Genomic DNA, 19,314 nt, shown 5'->3' with positions numbered 1-19,314 from the left:
AAAATTAGTTGTTTGCTTTTGTTTTAATTGGTTCGCTGCGTTTGCTGTACATACGAGTATACATTTTTAGCAGAAACGAAAAAGATCTTAAATGCCATCAGACCAGAACAAATTTATGCCGCCAAGGCAAATATCAGTCTGGAGAAATAGGTAAGCGTGTGTGTGTGTGTGGCTTCAATTGTTAACGGCATTCGTAAGTAGCTGCAATTAAATGCGGCTAATTTCAATTAAGTGGACTACTTAAAACGCAGTCCAAGTCCAAAGTTTATCATTGTTTTTTTGCTTTTCGAAAAAATTAAGCAAGTGCCGCACTTTGAAAGGTTGTTCACATTTTCAAGTGAACAAATGTTTCGCACCGTTGATTACCGCTCGCTGACTTTGTGCCCGGCGAGTGGAAATCCGTGAGTCTCTTCTCTCATTCTGTCATTCAGTCATTTAGTCAAATTGTCGCATCTGATGACACCCGACAAGGCGCTGAATACATACAAACATACATAGATGTATAACACAATGCCAACTGCATGTCTTTTATAATCATATATTTTATATTATTTTTCTTTTATTTTCCGCAAAAGTGAAATTCGCTTTAGAGCAACGCTTTCTTTCCCTTGCCACGTTTGCCACTTTTTTGGCTTCCTCACTTGGTGCAACAACAACACTAACAACAATAGAAATTGTGTGGCGAGTGCGTCTTTAAGGTTTTTTTTTTTATTGTTGCTGCTTTTCTAGCCACTCATATACACATTAAGCTCATTAATGACTACGTAATAGGCAAGAAAATTAGTTTCTACTTTAAAACAACACGTTTTTACTTTACCTAAAAAGTTAGAAAAACATGGTGAAAAACTTTGCTATAACACCAATTTCAACAGTGTTAAATGTGTTATAAAATTGGGCAAGATTGTGATATAAATAGATAAAGTTATTAGATATTTTGAACTTAGTTTATAACGTGTTACCTAAGCATTTTGTAGTGTATCTTTTTTCTTACAAAAAGTCGTAGATTTGCATTTGACTATTATGAAATACAATACCAAATATATCAAGCCATATATGGTCATGAAGCTAGCACCCAAAAAAAGTCCAATAGCACCGCCAAAGGACATAATCAGTTGATCCGTGCTAAAGACAACTCTGCGCTTCATGCCCATTTTGGGCAACTCCACATGGATTTGGATCATTCGCTCATAACCTTCGCCTTTGTAATCGTCGCCGCCCTTTGAGGAAAACATTTAAGATTAAAAATTAACTAAAATTTGTCAGAGAGTCACTCACTGAATTCTGGCCGAGATCTTCTGTGACAATGAAGCTATTCTCTTTACATAAGGGCAAGCAATCACAGGCTTTGTCCAGCCACTTTCGGCGCTGTAAGCACAGCATTCCATTGATATTGCAGATTACATTTTTGGGTCCAGCGGCATAGAAAAATGGTTTACATTTGCACAGTTCCAGAGCGCGATTGATGCGACACTCCATGCGACACAGACTAGGATAATAAACCTGCGTTAAAGAAGTATTTGATGATTTAAAATATTTCAATAATTATTGTTATTCTGTTAATTACACTGTAATACTTGAGGTTAGCTTCATTGGTATAGCGACACTTGCGATAGGCAATGGGCACATGAGTCACTTCATCCTCAGCCGATATTGTGTTAAGCTTTACCCTTATCGAATAGAAAACTTTGATGCCTGTATAAACGCTCACCGTGCGTCGATCTTGAGGCAGCATCATCTCGTTGACATCGTGCATGAACTAAGAACAGTTTAGTATTAAAATACTAAAGGCATATCGAAGATAATATTCACTTACCAATTGCACTACGGTGTAGTTATAATATGGCTTTAGCTGTATCTGGGTGGGACTGAAAAAGCTGCCATTTCTTACCGGAATCACTTTCATATCCTTTCTGTAAAATTGTTCGAATGTATCTTGAAATGTATTTGAATATTTTAGAGGCAATACAAACAGCTTTCCATATGGATTTCCATAGCGAGTTAATCTGGAGTTTGTCTGACACAGCCCCATTTCGGTGAGGTTCGGTACAAGTGGTTGAGGTTCGTTGCTTTTGTTAACCGGAGGACTGATTTCCTTATGCAGCTCTAGCAATAGTTTAACTATGTCAATGTCCGTCAGAGTCGGATCTTTTTCGTAGGGCTCCAGAATTTGCAAGTTGTTGTACTGCACGTTTGTTAGTGTAACCAGAAAGGAGCGATAATAATCGCCCTTTGCTATATCCTCGTTTGGGTTTACATTCCAAGTGCTAGCAAAAATACAATTGTTTAATATATAACTTGGCTTTTATTTGACTACTCACTCGTAAATCAGTTTATCTGCGTTTGTCAGTCTGGGGAATAACGTACAAATTGTGATTCCCGGCAAGGAAAAATTGCGGAGCATATAAATGTATTCATATTCGTAAACGAGGGGATTATCACGAAAACGCTTCCATTGCAAAAAGCAACTGCTGATCGCATAGTAAGTGGCTGCCACAATAGTCAGCAACCAGAATATTCGTTCGGTCCAATGCAGATCCCTGCGAGCCAAATACGGCATCCCATGTACCGAAGATTCCTTGCAAAACTCTGCCCACCAATCGTGCTCCGCGGGCACAAGAGAATCTTCCGCTTGTGGCTTGCTCTTTTTCTCCTTTCTGACTTGATGCGTCATGGTAAACTATGGAGCTCAACATGACGTTCATTGGCTTTTATATGGCTACCATTCGAGTCCTGTAAACGATGAGCTCGACTAATTGCTTCACTGGGTGGTTCACAGGGGGAGTCCTCTAATGGTATTCTGTTGTTTACGAAAGTAGATTTGACATGCATTTTAAATTAGCCTTGAAAGCAACAAATCAAATGCATGTAGAATCGCAGACCTTATGGAGATATGTATGTATTGTGGGTTGTTCAAGCAAAACTTGTTGTGTACCATGAAAAGAAACTCATAAATAAATATACTAAATTAATTTGATAATTTCCATGTAAATGCCCAAATTTGTTTTACACTCAATTCATTAGTTATTAATTAACCAAGAGATGAGAAACCAGTTAAACATTTAAATGCATCAAAATTGGGCCAGATTTGATGCTGCACAAGGCCCTAACCTTAACCGGTATGTGGAATTTGTAAATGTGAAAATGGCCAAATGAAAAGTCGAAATAAGCAAAACACATTTTACGATCAGGTGGCGATGATGATCCCCTTAATGAAACTTTGGCGCGTCGCTGGCAAGTGCCCGGCTAGCTCAGTCGGTAGAGCATGAGACTCTTAATCTCAGGGTCGTGGGTTCGAGCCCCACGTTGGGCGAAAATAAATTTTTTAGATTTATTTTTTTTTTTTATTTATTTTTTTGTAATTTTGAATTTCTCGTATAAGATTTCTTGCTTCAACTTTTATCTTACTACGAAAATGTTGGAAAATATTCCTCCTTTGTCTCGGTGCGTGAGCAGTGGGACTTGGTCCAATTTATACATAGAATATTTATAGTATTTATGTAGAGCTAATAAGTTTTTATTTATAGCACTGAACCTGAACACTGAACACAATAATAATATCAACAACAATGTCAAACAGTGAATGACGCAATACGCTGTCATTTGCTGCTGCTGTTGGTTGGTATGACAACATCTCGTTTTTCTCGCATTGGTTGGAAATGGCTAAAAGCCACATTCAAGGCCAAAAGCTCAACTGGATGTGAAATGGCCCAGAGTCGTTGTGTGCATTTATATTTGTGCCATATGAATTAACTTGGCTGATATTGTAGCTTGGCTCATTGTTGCCAATCTCAACAAAACGAGAGTGGCAGGAAGTGCACAGGATGTGCGCAGGATGTGAAACATCAAACACTAGAAACTGGCACAAGGTTGTGACCATGCTAATGCCATGAGAATGAAACAGTTATGGGTAAACTACTGTTAGAGAGTTACAGTTACAGCACACAAACATAAACATATATTTTTTGCAACTAAGCAGAAAGATTTTTATATATTTATTTATAACGTTTTCCACGTGTGACTTCGATTTATGAACATTGCAAAATCAATATGAAACGAATTTTGTATAGTTTTATAACGATTCGCATCCGCTTGAGAAATTTTATAGCCATTGTTACATTTTGAACTCGTAAAACTTTGGTGCAAGTATCCCATAGCGTTTATACTTACAAGATAATAACACTTATCCACGACTTTTAACTGCAACACTTTGTGATATCAGGTATATCAAGTGCTTTCAAGATATTTTGAAGATCTTTTGTTCGTTTAACACGATGAACACTTGGTAAAGTATGTAAATGAAATTTCACACAACGAAATGTCGGATAAAATGGAATGGGATCGGATCGGATGGGATGGGATCGCATCTTCTTGCCACAGACAACGAACGATCCCCCGCATGCTCGAATTGTAATCTGAGGCATGCGAAAAGCGTTTCCTCTTCAGGCGCCACAGACAATGAGAACGCGGGGCATTGTTGTTGTTGTCGTTGTTGTTGTGGATGTGGAGTCAACTGCTTGTCGACATTGTCGTTGTATTAATTACTTTGCATTATTGTTTAAACCAATGTGCGGGCAATGCTTGTTTGCTGTAACTGTGTGTGGATGAGGAGACGACGACGACTCTCGTTTAGCTTGGCATTTTGACATGATGTGCATGTGAAATTGAGCGCTGTGATTGAAATGCGATTTAGAAGCACTGTTTATGACCGAGTCTCGAGAGGGGGAATTTCATTGTAGCAACGTGAACGAGCTGCAATTAATTATAATTAATATGAAAATTGCACTCTGATATTAACACAAACTGCTGTCGAGCTATGCAGATGTATCTAGGCTCGTGTGTGGGTTGATGAGTGTGTGCGAATGTGTGTTGCCTGTGTGTGTGGGTGTGTCGTGATCAGTGTTGTCTACACGCCCAATTATTCATAATGTGTCTGGACAGGATAGCCGGCATTTCTTATTGGCCAAATCAGCACTCAATGTCAGATGAAATGCTGTATAGAGTATAAGGCAATTAGAATGCATATCAAGTCACAGATTTGCGCGTGTTCAACAAATGAACAAAGTGAGGTAAACTTTTAGCTTGTCGATGATATCGCATTTTGTGTTAATTTGCAACAAGTTGCAATGTTAACAATATGTTTGATAACTTTCGTTACATTGTGCCACCAATTTTCACAATTGCAACTGCAATTATAAATCGCATATAAATATGACTCGATCAAACGTGATTAGGTCATAATTCAGTGAAAATGTGGATAATATTGTTGGTTATGTTCTACTGCTGTTGCGGTTGCCTTGCGGGCTCCGTCAATGACTACAAGCTGGTTATAGACGATCCGGACGTTTTTATGCCCTGCAAGGAAGCGCCTCCTGATGCTTTAGATGTCACGGGCCTGTTTAACATGGACGAGCTGGAATTTGCTCTCGATGGCGAGAATATCCATATAGAGGGAAATACGACATTAGTCTGGGATATTGAACCAGAAGATCGAGTTGCGGTATGTCCATACTGATAGTCCTGAGGAGTCTTAGCTGCGTCTAGCTTAATCCTTCCTTTCGCTTATTATTAGGTGTCGGGCAGATTGTTGCATTTCGAGCGCGGAAATTGGGAGCCAACCATCTTTAGCATTGCCTCGAATGACTTCTGTAGTATTATGTACGATAAGGATCAGTATTGGTACCAATATTGGACACGATATGTGATAAATACTGAAGTTCATTCGAAATGTGTCACCCATAAAGGAGTAAGTTTCTCTGACCGATGAAATGTTCTGTTCTTAGTCAATTCTTTTGTTCTTAGACCGTAATGCAGCACGAGCCTTTTGACCTCAATATGACATTTACAAATGTGCGTGCTACTTTGGATGGCAATTACAAGTTCGTTCTTACTTTGGAGGCTTTTGATGATAAGAAGGTTAAGCGGCCAACCAGCATTTGCCTTGAGATCAAAGGAGATATGGAGAAGCTATAATTTCAGGCGGTGCATTCCTATTTCTAAAACAGTGGTCTATTCAGTTTATAAATATGTATTTTTATTGGTGATTCAATTTTCTTTTTTGGTAAATTGTATGCTAAATGCCACTATAATCAATATCAACTATAATCATTGAATTTAATGTTGCAAACATCTCTTAAAAGTTTTCTTATTTACAATTTCAATCATGTTGAATAGCTTGAGTCAAGTTTTTGCCTCTAGTCTAATCCCGCATTTGGATTTTGTGGCTTTGGCACGCGCTGATGTCAACAGTCATTCAACTGTCATACGAGTTGCCTTTGTTTCTTATGTGTGTGTGTGAGTGTGTGTAGAGTTCTTCAAGCGTTGCGTTTATGCATGTTGTGTGTGCTTGCCGCATGTTGCAAGCCAGCAAGAGACTTGCAATGCTTTGGATTACATTACATGGTTTCACAGTGACTGCCACTAGTATTCCGCCAGCAAATATTGCCTTGCTTTGCATTGCTTTGCTTTGCCATGTGGCAATTTGTGTATTTGTAATCGGTTGTATATTGTAATGAATAGACAGACTACGACTCTGCTGCGATTGTTAATGGTAAATGGCATATGGAAATGCACAGCTGTCAGTTATTAAATTACTTGATGAATGGCATAAGTTCGTGGTGAATATTCTCAGTCAGCTCAGCTTGGACTCACGATTGCCAATTGGTTTTGCTTTAATATTACTTCAATACTTGATTTTGCAAATTCATTGCCCTTTTTTTTGTTGCTGGATGAAAACTTTCATTTCATTTGATTTTGAATTGAGAGTGGAAATTGTGCAAAAAGAAGTTATTATTCACCATCAACAACAGCAGCAGCAATATCGTAATAATCGCCTTCAATCAGACGAGTTGATCTTGCAACACTTTAATTTCAAATTCCTTGATAGTTTTGTACACACACAATATATAATCGCTCTGTGTGCAACTTTCTAAACACAACATACAACACAACAAAAATCTGGCCAAAAAGGTGCAAATTAGCTGCGCACGATTTTGTCCAGCAGCCTGGAAATTTATTGGCCCCCAAGGCAACAAAGAGCAGGCAAAAAAAAAAAAAACGAGAAGAGAAGAGAAGCTTGCCCCCAAGTTGATGTATGGAAAATCAATTGGTAGAACTTTGTTTAATGGCCGTTAGTCATACATAAAAAACTGCATCGCTGGGGCGCTTTTTGCATATTGTGCCAAAAAGTCTTAATATTTTTATTTTATTTAACCCAAAAAGTGCAATGTAGGACGAAGCGAAGTTGCTGCTGCTGCTGTTGTTGTTGCTGGTGCTGAACCCGTTTGGCCAGCCAGCTTCCCAGTTTTGCATCTCATCTCTCTTCTAGCCAAGATTCACAAGCTCACGGAAAGCACATGAAAAATTATCAAACAACAACGGTGACGGCGACAGCGACGGCGACGTCGACGGCAAACAGCAACTTGGGGCATGAAATGGTTGCATGAATGGCTGTGAACCAGCTGAGAGGCTGGTTGCAAGTTGGCGAGCAACGTTTTAAACTCGTGTAGGATGTTTGTAGGCTATTGGAAAGATCAAGAGTTTATAATGCCAGCGAAGTATCTCTCTCTCACTCTGTGTATGTGTGTGTGTATATATCTGTGAGAACCTTTCCAGTTTTGTGTGGCTGCTGCCGTTGCCGCCTCTCGCTGCTGTTGTTTGGCATAAATTGTGGGTTTTTAGGTGTCTCGCACAGTTGCAGTTAAATAGATACACACAACTACACACTCACACACAAAAGATACAGATACAGATGCATTTGGCAGCTGCCTACAGCCTGCAGTTAAACTGGAAAGTGTTTGCCTCTTTACACATTTCACAACGATTGTGTTTGGCTTCCTTTTGAGTTGTATTTTTTTTTTTGTTCATTCTCTTGGATAAGTTGATTATATGCCTAATGTGGCAACCGTGTTTCTTGGCTCAATTTGTTTGTTGTGGCATCGGCTTAATGTGCGCACAGTCTTAGAATAATGTTGCTTACTTCACTTTGATGGCCACACAGCAAAGCAGCAGCAGCAGCAGCTAGGCCTCAATTCCATTCATAAGTATCATAACAAAATGTTAACATGCGAGTTTAAGGCGCGCAGAGGAGCCAACAACGCCGACGCCAACGCCACAACGTTAAAGCCAACGCCATCAACTTTGGTCATAATACTCGTAATGACAGCCTTGCGTGTGCTTCCAGTGTGTGTGTGTGTGTTGACCATTGCGACTTGGGATCTGTAATACGAAAAATTTCATTCATAAAATGCCGACAAGTCCAAGTCACGTCAACATAACAACCTCAAGCCCACACAACATCACAGCGAAAAATACGCTTATCAAGTTGTTGTTGTTGTCGCCAAATCGGGTTATTGAACAAAAATTGTTGTATAAATATTATTATAATTTTTCATCAGTCTCTTTTTCTTCATTTTTCTCTATTTTTATGTATCGCAAAAATTGCATGTGGGCCGACATTTGTGCCACGCTTTGTCAATCATACGGAAATCGTGTGATTTTTAAATGATTTTTTCGGTTTTATATGCAGTTTTGCTCAAAAAATATTGTCAAATTATCTATTTGAGCATTTTGCTTTGGGCATGATATTTTTTGCTCGCCTTGTGCAAGACATAAGTATAATATTCTCTATATATGTATGTGAATAACCCACGCTATACTTTGTAGGCTCGCAAGAATGTTGAGAAAACGATTTGCGGCTGTCAGAAACAAATTTTTGAGATGGTGACAGCTGAGCAGCTCTTATTTACAATATTTTGAGTATGTCATAAGTATTTTTATCCCATTAATTTTTGATCCATCATTTTATTTAATAGAGTCTTAGGATTACTCGACGTTTGCCTTTTACCTTTAGAAATTCATTTGCAATCAAAGCTGTAAGCAGATTAACATACAATTGCTTGCGGTAGGTCAAGTAATCAATCGTATTGTGTGTCCCCATCTCCTTCCTCAGTCTGTCAGACATATGGCTGTGATTTCAGAATCACACAATGAACAAGAATAACCTTAAATACAACACACGACGTATGCCAAATATGGCGCAACAGACAGTTTGTCGTTGGGGGCCGTTGACTGACACCACAGACCTCGCTCCTCCTCACCACATCCACATCACTCCGGTCCGTAGCAACCACAACTAACATGGTCTCTCATCCTCCTCGATGTCTTTTGTCTTCGTCTGCCTCGTCGTGTTATGAATTATAAACCTTTTGTCGTCGTAAGTTGACATATACCGGCTTTATTATTGTGTGTGGATGCCACTTTTGTGCCCATTAGGGGGCAAAGCTGGCTATACCCTGTTCTTAGGTAATCGGCGGGTGTATTTGCAGTAGTTTTTGCAGCAGTATAGAAAAAAGTAAGAAACCTACGAGTGTACTCGACTGTGAAATACCTGCTACCCATTTTGAATAAAATCATATTCTTAAAATATACCAATTTAATATACCATAAAAAGACTAAGATATACTGAATGCTATATTAGGTATATCGATGTAATACAATAAAACCATGTTCTTAAAATATACCAAATTAATATACTATAAAATACTAAAATATACCGAATGCTATATTAGTACAAAATGTACCAGATTGCAGACACATAATTATTATACCCTTCCATCACATGCGTTGCGGGTATAACAAGTTTAGTTTATTCTACATACTCTAGGGCATATTTTTGTACATCAATTGCGTTTCCTTGTTGCAGTACTTTACTTGGTTTTGTTGTCGCAAAAGAGAAATAACCGAAATCGATTTCCGTTCATTTTTGTTGCACCTTTTTCATGCCGCGCAACAGCAATGCATTCACCACTCACCTTGCCTCACCTCTTCGTCTGACTGCGTCACCTTTTTATGCAATGCCACCCCCCACATTTGTTGTTTGCCCCTCATTCTCCAACAATTGCAGTGGATTGTTGTTTGCATTTTGGGGCTTTTTTTTAAATGGATTTTGCCGATTGGCATTTGCACACAGTCTTTTATTGTATTCGATTCGTATTTGTTGTTGCCGTTGCCTTTTGCGCTTGAATGCAAAAATCGAAATCGAAAGCGAATCCAAATTGCATTGTAGACCTTTTGCCAAAAATAAAAGGGCTAAAAACAATCAATGCAGAGCAGAGCAGAGCGAATCGCATTGGAAATGCGAATTGAAAACGAATTGAAAACGAATTGTTGCTCGCTCGCAGCTTGATTGGCCATTAAATTGATGCATTGACTCGGACTCGGTATCCATCATTCTCGATTTCAATGTCAATTTGATTGAATTGAAACTGACTAGCGAAAATAAAGAATAATGAATGAAGCAAGTGGTGCAATAAACATACGCGTTGATTACATTAATTTTATTTGATATTCTATACATATGTTCATCACACAAAAAAAAACCCGTTTTCACTTTTATTGACCATTTGCGCTTCTTAACTTGCGATTATTCTCAAATTATGTATAAATCTTTTTCCCCACTTTTTATGGAGTGCGCAATTTGCTGCTGTTTGTCTTTTATGGCCTGACAATGAAACTAGTAAAAAACAAAAAGAAAAAAGAGTAGCAAACGACTTTTTAACTGGTCGCGTCTCATTCCTGCTGTGCTGTGTGGTTTTGACCATATTTTGAGCGTCAACATTTTGCCATTGTGAGAATCTGTATTGGAAGTGCTTACTTAGCTGGTCAACGGTCGTTGGCCTATCAATCGATTCCTGTTCAATCACTTTCATTCTGTAAAAGCAAAGAATACGAAGGTATAAAAACTTAATTAAACGCACCACAGGCTGCTGCATAGTGACTCTCTTGGGGTGCTAATTGCAGTCCCTATAAAGATTGCTTCTTCGTTTAACTATTCCAATTTAAATTTTAAATGAAAATTGTGATATCATCTCGCAAAGTGCAGACAATTGAATTGATCAACGTTATTGAATTAAATTATTGTGTACATATGAAATTTTTGCGCTTTTCATCAGATTTAATGAAATGCACAGACAACAAAAGTCGCAAACTCAATGAGATTAAACACAATACAAACAGAATGTACAGACTACATTTACTCACTTTATCCATGTTGAACATTCGCTTGTCCAATAACTTTTAATAAGTTTGCGCCACAAGATATTTTCTTTCATATTTCTCTTAAAAAAGTTTTTTGACAAGGAAAATCTGTGGGGGAAAAATACAAGGCAAACACGCTAGCTAATTGGCAACCACAGAACATGAGACATAAAGTATGCAAAGCTCTTGTTTGCTTATTAAAGAGAATAAACTTTGGGCTTTAAATCATTAATTGGATATGCCAGAAATCCATCACTTATATCGAATTTCTATAATAGAACTACAATGGTTATAGTTGTGCCTAAGCAAATGTTGGTTAATAAGAGGGCAAATCAATAAGTCTTAACGTTTCATTGCCTTTTTTATTTGCCAATTTCTCGTCCTTTTTCTTGTCCAGCTAATGGACGTATTGAAAACCTTTTTCCTATTTACGATTGAACGCAACACGTACGCACAATTTGTCAGGGCTTTTATGTCTGTTTGTGTGCGGGTTGACTTTTTATTTCATTTAGGCCCAATTCCAAAGACATTTGCCTTTGATCAGCTGTTTATTGCTCAACTTGAAATATATATTTGCTTTTGGGGTTTTATTGATTGTTATTTCCCTTATAAACCCAAGGTTGTTTGAATCTTATTATTGACTGAGTAAGAGATTCATTTACATTTACTTTGAACTATCAAAATCAAATTGTAAATAAATTTGCAAACTTTTTATGGGAATTCTATATTTATGAACAAGTGTATACTTTTAATTTTCTTGTAGCGTATTCGCTATTCTCATAGTATTTGACAACATTTTTGTTTAGGCGCTGAACACGATATATTTGATTGGTCGTCAATGTTGTCATTGTTCTTCTGTTGTCATGTCACATGTATTTTTTTTTTTTTGTTGCAACAATATTTTTGCAAGAGCTCAAATTGGAATCATTTGAGGCAATAAATAAATGTCAAATGGTTTTTAGTTAAATATATGTATAATAAATACTCTTATTGACATGACAAATTCCTAGCAAATTGCTAATATTTGTTTTTCTTTTCTATTTTTGCAGAACACTTCGCCACTGTGGGAGGATTTTGTGGCAAAGGCGAGTAAGCTGCACACATGCCTGCGGTAAGTTTTGATTATCGAGTTGCAACATTTGCAGCAATTGCCAAAGCATTCTCAAATTAACATAAACAACAAGTCTCATTATTTGATTATATTACGGCGCTGAAAGTATCTTGAAATAGTTTTGTTTTATGCCTACCATTTCCTTCACAGTCTATGATTATTTTTGGCTTGGCTTTTTGGCCATTTGCCGGCTGGCGAGACGACCTGTGTGTGTGTGTGTGAGTGTGTGTGTATATATCATTGTCTTCTTCATTTTGCTTTTCGCGTTTTTGTTTATGCTTTTTGCGTTTGCTTTATAGTTTGTCTGTTGTTTTATGCTCAGACTTGGCCCCAATTTGTGACGCCAGCAGCAATGTCTGGCATTACCTTATATACATAAGTAGTGTACATACATACATATATATGAGATACAGTCGTAAGCATACAACTTGCATTAATCATGGGCTGCCTCAAAATCATGCTAAAAACGTTTGTTGTCTTTTTGCCAGAAAGAAATTCTGCGCCAAGTGTTTGCCGAATGCGCTTGACACACATACGCAACGTTGGCCGCGCGCTACACTCGACATATACAGGTCTCTGGCCTCGGGACCGAACCCAGTCACAGTTACAGTCACAGCTTCCAGACCAGCATCTTCATCTCCATCATCATCATCAGCGCTTGGGTGCAGTCGTGTCCGACTGTCTGTCCGTCTGCGTCTGCCATTTTCAATTGAAATGTCGCCCACGGCCAATAAAGTTTGCTGCAAAAGTTTATTAGATTTTTTTTTTGCTTTCGCGCCGTACTATAATCAATGGCATCTTTCGTTGCTCGCTCAACTCTACTACCACTCTATATAATCTGAGTTTTCTGTGTTTGCTTTTTTTCTGTTTACAGCGCTGCCATTCAGGCAATTGCCGCCTATTTGGATGCCTTCCAAAAGATTGCCGATGCGGCCACCAATTCCAGAGGTAAGTTCAAAAGTCGTAAACATCAAAACAACTGAAAAAACAACTGACCGCCTCTCACGTAATTGTCGACTATTGACTCAATAGTATACGAGTACAGAGAAAGAGAGATAGCCTCTATATATAAATTAGATATACTATTTGTACATCCATCTATTATTTATGCGTTCACTCGAAAAAGCAACATCAACATCAGCGTCAACGTCGGTCATCGATCTGATTTTACAACATTTCACGCCTGTTCGTTTAGTTCAGTTCAGTTGTGTTTTGTTTTTCTTGTATTCGCTGCTCTGTGTTCTATTCGATGGCTACTCACGCATTTCAGCTTTGGCTATTTATATTTATTTATTTATTGAACGCCTCTCGACTGGGCCGCTTCACGCGCGTTCTGCTTGATTATGCAATCTTACTCACCTGGGCAATGAGAATCGTCCATCGGGATTGGGGAATGGGAAGCGACAGCGCCAATGTCTGTGGGCAGTTTAACTGGCAAGCAAACGGAGATCAAAGACCACAGACAACATGCATTTATATCAATGGTATATACTTAGACGATTGCTCCCAGTTGACATTTCGCAGAAGTTCTCATTCAATTAGTTACAGTTACAGCTGCTAAGAATGGCTAGAATAGAACCGCTTTAAGCCAAATTCAACTACCGAAATTGCACAACAAATTGACCCAGTTTATGCTGATTATAGTTTAAGTTGTCTGCTGATTGCAGTTGAAGTGAATCTCAGCTAGAAGTGAACTACATTAAAAGAGTTGCTAATGATATTCCAACATGATATTCTTTTTTCAATGCTTCAGTACAATTAGTAAAGTTTTCGTGTATTTAATTGTAATACTTAATTTGTGTTATTCAGAAAATTCTAGGCATCTACTTATAGCAAAATGAAGTTATCATAATAATTCTGCTATTCCTCTTATAGAATATTAATGAATGTGAATTTCTTAGCTGATTTTTATTCACAATTTTCCTGTCAAACGCTTTATTGATGTCACGCTCTATTTGCATATATTAAGCATGCTTATTTTTGCGCTATTCCCAATGCGTTTCATTATTTATCTATTATCTTTGAACTGCTTTCGTTCGCTGTGTGCTCCCCTTCATTAGCATTTATTGATCCACTTGCGAGGCTTGCACTTTCCCTGCGCCAAAATGCAACTTACACAAGACAAACAGGAGAGAGACTTGTAGTAGAATCCTCATAAACCCATCAAGCCACCTGACCATGTAATGTGTCTGCTTTTGGCCTGTTTTGAGCCACCCTTTGAGGGCAACTGTTGTTGGCAATTGTGTGCCAAAAACTGTACTTTGCACTTACTAAATGGTTTCATTAGTTTTAGTGGTTACTTGGCTTATGTGCATGCAGAGTAGGCTATCGAGTCCGTGTGTCTGTTCTGCTGCGTGTGTGTGGCTCAAGCAAGTCAAGCAAGCGCCAGGACAAGTGTCAATTGTCCTTAATGGGACCAACGGTCGGCAATACGGTCTTGGCACGAGGGTAAAACTCAATAATTTGCACATGCGTTTCGCTCAGTGGTTGGTGGTTGGAATGGCAACAGATATTGCTATCTTTTATTCAATTAACTTGGATTTGGGGGTGTCCATAAAGTGCTTTAAATGGCATTTGCCTTGGTCTCGCATTATGAGGAGTACTTTTCGCAGTTCAGTTGGGAAAAAGTAGAAATCAATAGGATAATAGCATTCGCTCATCAGTTGCACAGATAATTTGATTTGGATGAGGAGCAGGAGGCAGAGGGAAAGGAGAAGGAGAAAGAGGAGGCGCAACAAGAGAGCGTGCATAGATTATTAAGCATGTGCTGCTGTCACACGGTTGATAGGCAGTTGTGCCTGAAGCTTAGCAGTAGCTCATAGCTGTTAGCTGTTAGCTGGCATAATGGGCACACACGAGACCGGTTGTTGACCGACTTCAAAGCCCCTCCTAAAGTCCGTGTGGCATGCAACGATGCGCTGCCAAATTGAAGCGACGTCGTCCAGACATTGTGGCGTGTCCATAGACGACACGACAACTACACACAATAACTAACATTTCCGTTCACAGGCAGTCGAGTCAGAAGTCAGTTCACAAATCAGAGCACAGGCATCAACTATCAACTTTGTGTACTATAATTCAATTTGCTCTGCTTTCCGATTTGCAGGTGCATCCAAGGAGATTGGCACCGCCCTGACCCGTGTTTGTCTGCGCCACAAGGCGGTCGAGACCCGTTTGAAGACCTTCACCAGCGCAATTATGGATTGCCTGGTGCAGCCGCTGCAGGACAAGATCGAGGACTGGAAGCGCACAGTGGCCACCATCGATAAGGATCATGCCAAAGAGTATAAACGCTGTCGCAGTGAGTTAAAGAAGCGCTCCAGCGACACGCTGCGTCTGCAGAAGAAGGCACGCAAGGGACAGACGGACAACAGCCTGCAGTCATTGATGGATTCGCACATGCAAGATGTAACTTTGCGACGCGCCGAACTCGAGGAGGTCGAGAAGAAGTCACTACGTGCGGCGATGGTCGAGGAACGATTGCGTTACTGCAGCTTTGTGCACATGCTGCAGCCCGTGGTGCATGAGGAATGCGAGGTGATGTCCGAGCTCGGTCATCTGCAGGTAAGTGTGAAGATATTGCATCTTTTGGAAGTGCCGAAAATTAAAACCCTGTCTTCTTCCCTACTCTAGGAGGCTATGGAATCCATTGCTTTGGTCACCAAGGAGCCCAGCGTTTTGCCACAGGCTTCGGAGGAACTGATTCACGATGCCAAGGCTAGCATTAATCTATATCCCGAATCGCCTGGCGGTGGCTCTGGCTCCCAAGGCGGCGGCTGTTCCAATTCCTTGGGCTCACGCAAGAGTTCCGTCTGCTCCATTAGCAGCATGAACAGCAGCGGCTCCAGCAACTCGCCGGGTCATCATCACTATCAACGCTCGCTATCGCAGGTTTGTGCTGTTGCGTCAACAGCTGCTGCATTGACTGACAACACTATGCAATAAAAATGGGGAGAGAAATGAATGTGTGCAACATTTCTGCATTTCGATTTAATATGTAGAAGAAATTGACAAAATATTTTCATTAACTTTTATTAAAACTTGTCTTAATCAAAGTTCTGTAACTGTACTGTAATTGTAAGAAAAGGTCTATCGATCAGATTCAAATATTATTTTAGATAGGGCTAAATGCAGGACTACAAAAATATTCTTTCGCCATGTTGTAAATACTGTTTTTTTTTTTAACAATTAACAGTTTAATTGAATGTTTGATGAACAAAAAGTTATTGTAACAAATTGAACATAGTTTCTAAAGCAATAATGTTCTTTGTCATGCTCTTTTAATACTAAAATAGTATTCTTTTGTGATTTTGCGAATTTTGTTGTTTACAAACATTTATCTACAATTTGACTATCAATCTAAACAAGACAGTTATTTTTACAAATTTAACATATTCTCTACACAAACAATCGTTTTTTATGTCAGGTCTCTGCCAGAAAATGAAACCTTTATGGAATCTTAGTACATTCAACTGCTCCCAAGTTTTTATTGCATAGTGCGAAGACTGAAGTAATGTCTGTGTGTGTAAATGTTGTCATTCTTTTGTGTTCGCCTATCCATTTGTTTTTGGGGCTTTCATCAAAACGTTCTTTTGTCTTTTGTGTTCTTTTTTTTTATTGTTTTAGTTTGTAACGCCCGCAATTCGCTTGAAACCTGGTGAATCCAGTGATAGTGGCTTTTGCTCATCGCCAGCGCTAACAACACAGGTTTTCATTTAATTCTCTAATTTAGTTTTTTTTTTTTAATTTAACTTTAATTTTGTTTGCCAAAAATAAAGATAATTATTAATTATTGTGTTTTGTGCAATTATCGCTTTATGTTATTCATTTACTAATTGTCGCTTTCGACAGGTTTCGAATGCTACCAACCAGACGCACGCTGTATCCACTTGGCCGCCACATTCCCAGGATGCTGTGGACGCGCTGCCACCGACTGCTGATCGTCCGCATACGATTTCAACCACCTATGAGAAGGGTCATCAGCGTCCGCCATTGACTGTCTACACGTTCCAGAATCCCGAGACCATACACGAGTCCAACAGCAGCGGCAGCCTCATACCCGCAACGGTGCCGACTGGCAACGGTTCCGCCTCGGGTCAGAATACGCCGGCAACACAGAAATCGCCGGCAGCATCGCTCAGTCGTCCTCCATTGCCTGTGGTAAGCATCGGTTTTTGGGGAGTTCTTTTTGTGTTCTGTTAGTGATTAAGTTGTTTCTCGTTAATATTTGCTGTGTGGCAACAATCGAAAATGTAAATACTGCGTGTATAGAAGCCGGCACATGTGGTAAGTGGCAGCGTAGTCCTTAAAATCCTAGACCTAGACGCGCTCATTTGCATGCGCTCATCAGCTAATGTCCCAAGCTACTTCAACCCAGTTGCCAATTAGTCAGTCGTCGTCATTGTCTCATCTACAACTACTTATTTTTTAATACACTTTTGTCGCAAACTGTCTGCTAATTGTGTTCCTATTGCAGCGCTGTTCGTCGCTGGAGCGTCCGTTGTCGGCGCAGAGTAATCATCGTCAGAACAGTGGTCAGAATCTGCTGCAGCGTCAGTGCCCCTCACCGATTCCGGCTCATATCACGAAAGGTAAGAAAATTGATACGAAATCTCTCTTTGTACATAATCTTGTGTTTTATTTGTTGTGTCCTTGTGTGCACGCTTCAATGCCTAATCCATCGAGTCTCTTACTAATCTCCATTTGTCTTATTGTGCTACTCTTTCTCTCTTTACCCTGAACAACATCCCAACACCAACACGATCACCATGCGCATGCTTTGTCCAACGTTCATGTTAATGTCCAAACACAGAGCTGTCAGCAGCACATCATGCACAACAACAACAGCAGCAACAGCAACAACAGCAGCAATCACAGCCACAGCAACCACAAACCCCGCCTACCTATGCTAACCTATCTGAGCTGGCGGCAATCAAACTAACTAATCAGCAACAGTCACAGCAGCAACAGCAACCACAGACACAGACACAACAGCAGCAGCAACAACATCAACCATTGTTGCAGCAACAAAGCAGCATTGATTCGATTTGTTCGCAGCATTCGAATGACTCTTCGACAAGTTCGTTGCAGCAACAGTTGCTGCAGCATCAGCAATCGCAGCAAGCGCACATCAGCAACAGCAGCAGCAGCCTCAATCATCAGCAGCAGCAGCAACAACAGCAGCAGCAATCAGTACATGGCAGTGGCCTTGGCACACGCTCCCATTCCATATCGTCGTCGGTGTCCACAAGCACAGCCTCATCGTTGCACTCGCATCCATCCATTGACTCGGCTGTGGCCGCCTCGCTTGTGGGCTGTGTTGCTGGTGGTGGCGGGCATACAAACAACACCAATACCAACACCAACACAAGCACCACAACGCCCTCGAGCGGCTGCTCAACGCCACAGAATCACTATTCACCACTGTTAACCAACTCACCCACGTCCACTGCTGCAGGTACTCCAAGCGGCGGCAGCATTGCCAGCGGTCTCGGTCTCGGCTTCGTCTATCAGGTCAGCTCACCCACGCCCCCCGCCTCCGCCAACTCCACCACCGATGTGCTAAAGATCACCGAGCCAGGACAATCGACGACGGCCGAAGCCAGCGAAACCAGCGAGAGCGATGAGCGTTCCCGTGCCTCGGTGCTGCAGAAGGCATCCATGTTTGAGAAGCAGGCAGCAGCCGCTGCAGCAGCTCCAATCCCCACAACTATAGCTGCAGCTGTAGCTGGCGGTGGAGGAGGAGTAACAACCGGAGCAGTTGGCGGAGTCATTGGTGGCGTTGCTCGACGCTCGGAGGAACTGCGCGCTGTGGAGCAACAGGAAATGGGTAAGTCAATCAGAGAGCACAACAACAGCACTCGACATGCACTCAATTCGGGGGAGGAGGAGTACAGTCAACTCCACTCTTCGTGCACAGTTCAATACTTCGTCTTGTTTCCCCCTCGACAATTGTTTTGAAGCCTGTCCTCCCCTCCCCGCCCCTACCTATCAAACTACCTACCTACATACCTCTTTGCCCCTTTGTGATTTGCTATATTTAACCCGATTTATCTTTTTTCTGTTTTTGTTTTCTTTTTTCCCACCACATTTCTCTCATTTGGTTTTTTTGTTGTTGTGTATTTCTCACACACATAAAAATCAACACACACACCCACACACACACACTC

The 19,314-nt window shown here is 40.3% G+C and overlaps 3 protein-coding genes and 1 non-coding gene across 31 annotated transcripts in view; 3 read left to right on the top strand and 1 right to left on the bottom strand.

Moving 5' to 3' along the window:
- LOC117571680 (myb-like protein Q) overlaps positions 1 to 19,314 on the top strand; it is a 41,082-nt gene that overhangs the window by 14,140 nt on the left and 7,628 nt on the right. For 16 of the 28 annotated variants that reach the window (XM_052004023.1, XM_052004030.1, XM_052004029.1 and 13 more), the window contains exons 3-11: positions 12,084 to 12,145; positions 13,020 to 13,093; positions 15,252 to 15,709; positions 15,779 to 16,036; positions 16,772 to 16,852; positions 16,997 to 17,305; positions 17,417 to 17,431; positions 17,622 to 17,736; positions 17,958 to 18,974. In XM_052004023.1, the coding sequence (XP_051859983.1) occupies positions 12,084 to 12,145; positions 13,020 to 13,093; positions 15,252 to 15,709; positions 15,779 to 16,036; positions 16,772 to 16,852; positions 16,997 to 17,305; positions 17,417 to 17,431; positions 17,622 to 17,736; positions 17,958 to 18,974 (2,389 nt within the window). The remainder of the gene's footprint in view (positions 1 to 12,083; positions 12,146 to 13,019; positions 13,094 to 15,251; positions 15,710 to 15,778; positions 16,037 to 16,771; positions 16,853 to 16,996; positions 17,306 to 17,416; positions 17,432 to 17,621; positions 17,737 to 17,957; positions 18,975 to 19,314) is intronic. The other 12 variants (XM_052004022.1, XM_052004043.1, XM_052004045.1 and 9 more) reach the window with 7 other exon arrangements.
- LOC127565467 (uncharacterized) lies at positions 958 to 2,686 on the bottom strand. Its single transcript, XM_052004103.1, has 6 exons — positions 2,319 to 2,686; positions 1,971 to 2,264; positions 1,814 to 1,910; positions 1,565 to 1,756; positions 1,276 to 1,500; positions 958 to 1,217 (listed from the first exon to the last, which is right to left on the bottom strand). Exons 1-6 carry the CDS (start codon positions 2,669 to 2,671, stop codon positions 960 to 962), a joined length of 1,419 nt encoding a protein of 472 aa, XP_051860063.1. The 5' UTR covers positions 2,672 to 2,686; the 3' UTR covers positions 958 to 959.
- Trnak-cuu (transfer RNA lysine (anticodon CUU)) lies at positions 3,238 to 3,310 on the top strand. The gene has a single exon. It is a non-coding gene; the product is annotated as a tRNA-Lys (tRNA).
- Positions 5,235 to 6,117, top strand: LOC117571679 (uncharacterized). The gene is made up of 3 exons (XM_034253920.2): positions 5,235 to 5,497; positions 5,570 to 5,743; positions 5,800 to 6,117. Exons 1-3 carry the CDS (start codon positions 5,249 to 5,251, stop codon positions 5,968 to 5,970), a joined length of 594 nt encoding a protein of 197 aa, XP_034109811.1. The 5' UTR covers positions 5,235 to 5,248; the 3' UTR covers positions 5,971 to 6,117.

Source organism: Drosophila albomicans, chromosome 3, assembly GCF_009650485.2.
Source record: "Drosophila albomicans strain 15112-1751.03 chromosome 3, ASM965048v2, whole genome shotgun sequence".
Taxonomy (NCBI): domain Eukaryota; kingdom Metazoa; phylum Arthropoda; class Insecta; order Diptera; family Drosophilidae; genus Drosophila; species Drosophila albomicans.
Note: the sequence above shows the minus strand (reverse complement) of the source record. Positions and strands in the feature narration are given on the sequence as shown.

What these genes read in the sequence shown, in the direction of transcription:
- LOC117571679 (XM_034253920.2), top strand. Translation starts at nt 5,249, where the DNA reads ATGTGGATAATATTGTTGGTTATGTTCTACTGCTGTTGCGGTTGCCTT. An exon ending in AACCAGAAGATCGAGTTGCG is followed by an intron (nt 5,498 to 5,569) that starts GTATGTCCATAC and finishes GCTTATTATTAG; the next exon opens with GTGTCGGGCAGATTGTTGCA. An exon ending in AATGTGTCACCCATAAAGGA is followed by an intron (nt 5,744 to 5,799) that starts GTAAGTTTCTCT and finishes TTTTGTTCTTAG; the next exon opens with ACCGTAATGCAGCACGAGCC.
- LOC127565467 (XM_052004103.1), bottom strand. Translation starts at nt 2,671, where the DNA reads ATGACGCATCAAGTCAGAAAGGAGAAAAAGAGCAAGCCACAAGCGGAA. An exon ending in GGAAATCCATATGGAAAGCT is followed by an intron (nt 1,911 to 1,970) that starts GTTTGTATTGCC and finishes ACAATTTTACAG; the next exon opens with AAAGGATATGAAAGTGATTC. An exon ending in AAGATCTCGGCCAGAATTCA is followed by an intron (nt 1,218 to 1,275) that starts GTGAGTGACTCT and finishes TTTTCCTCAAAG; the next exon opens with GGCGGCGACGATTACAAAGG.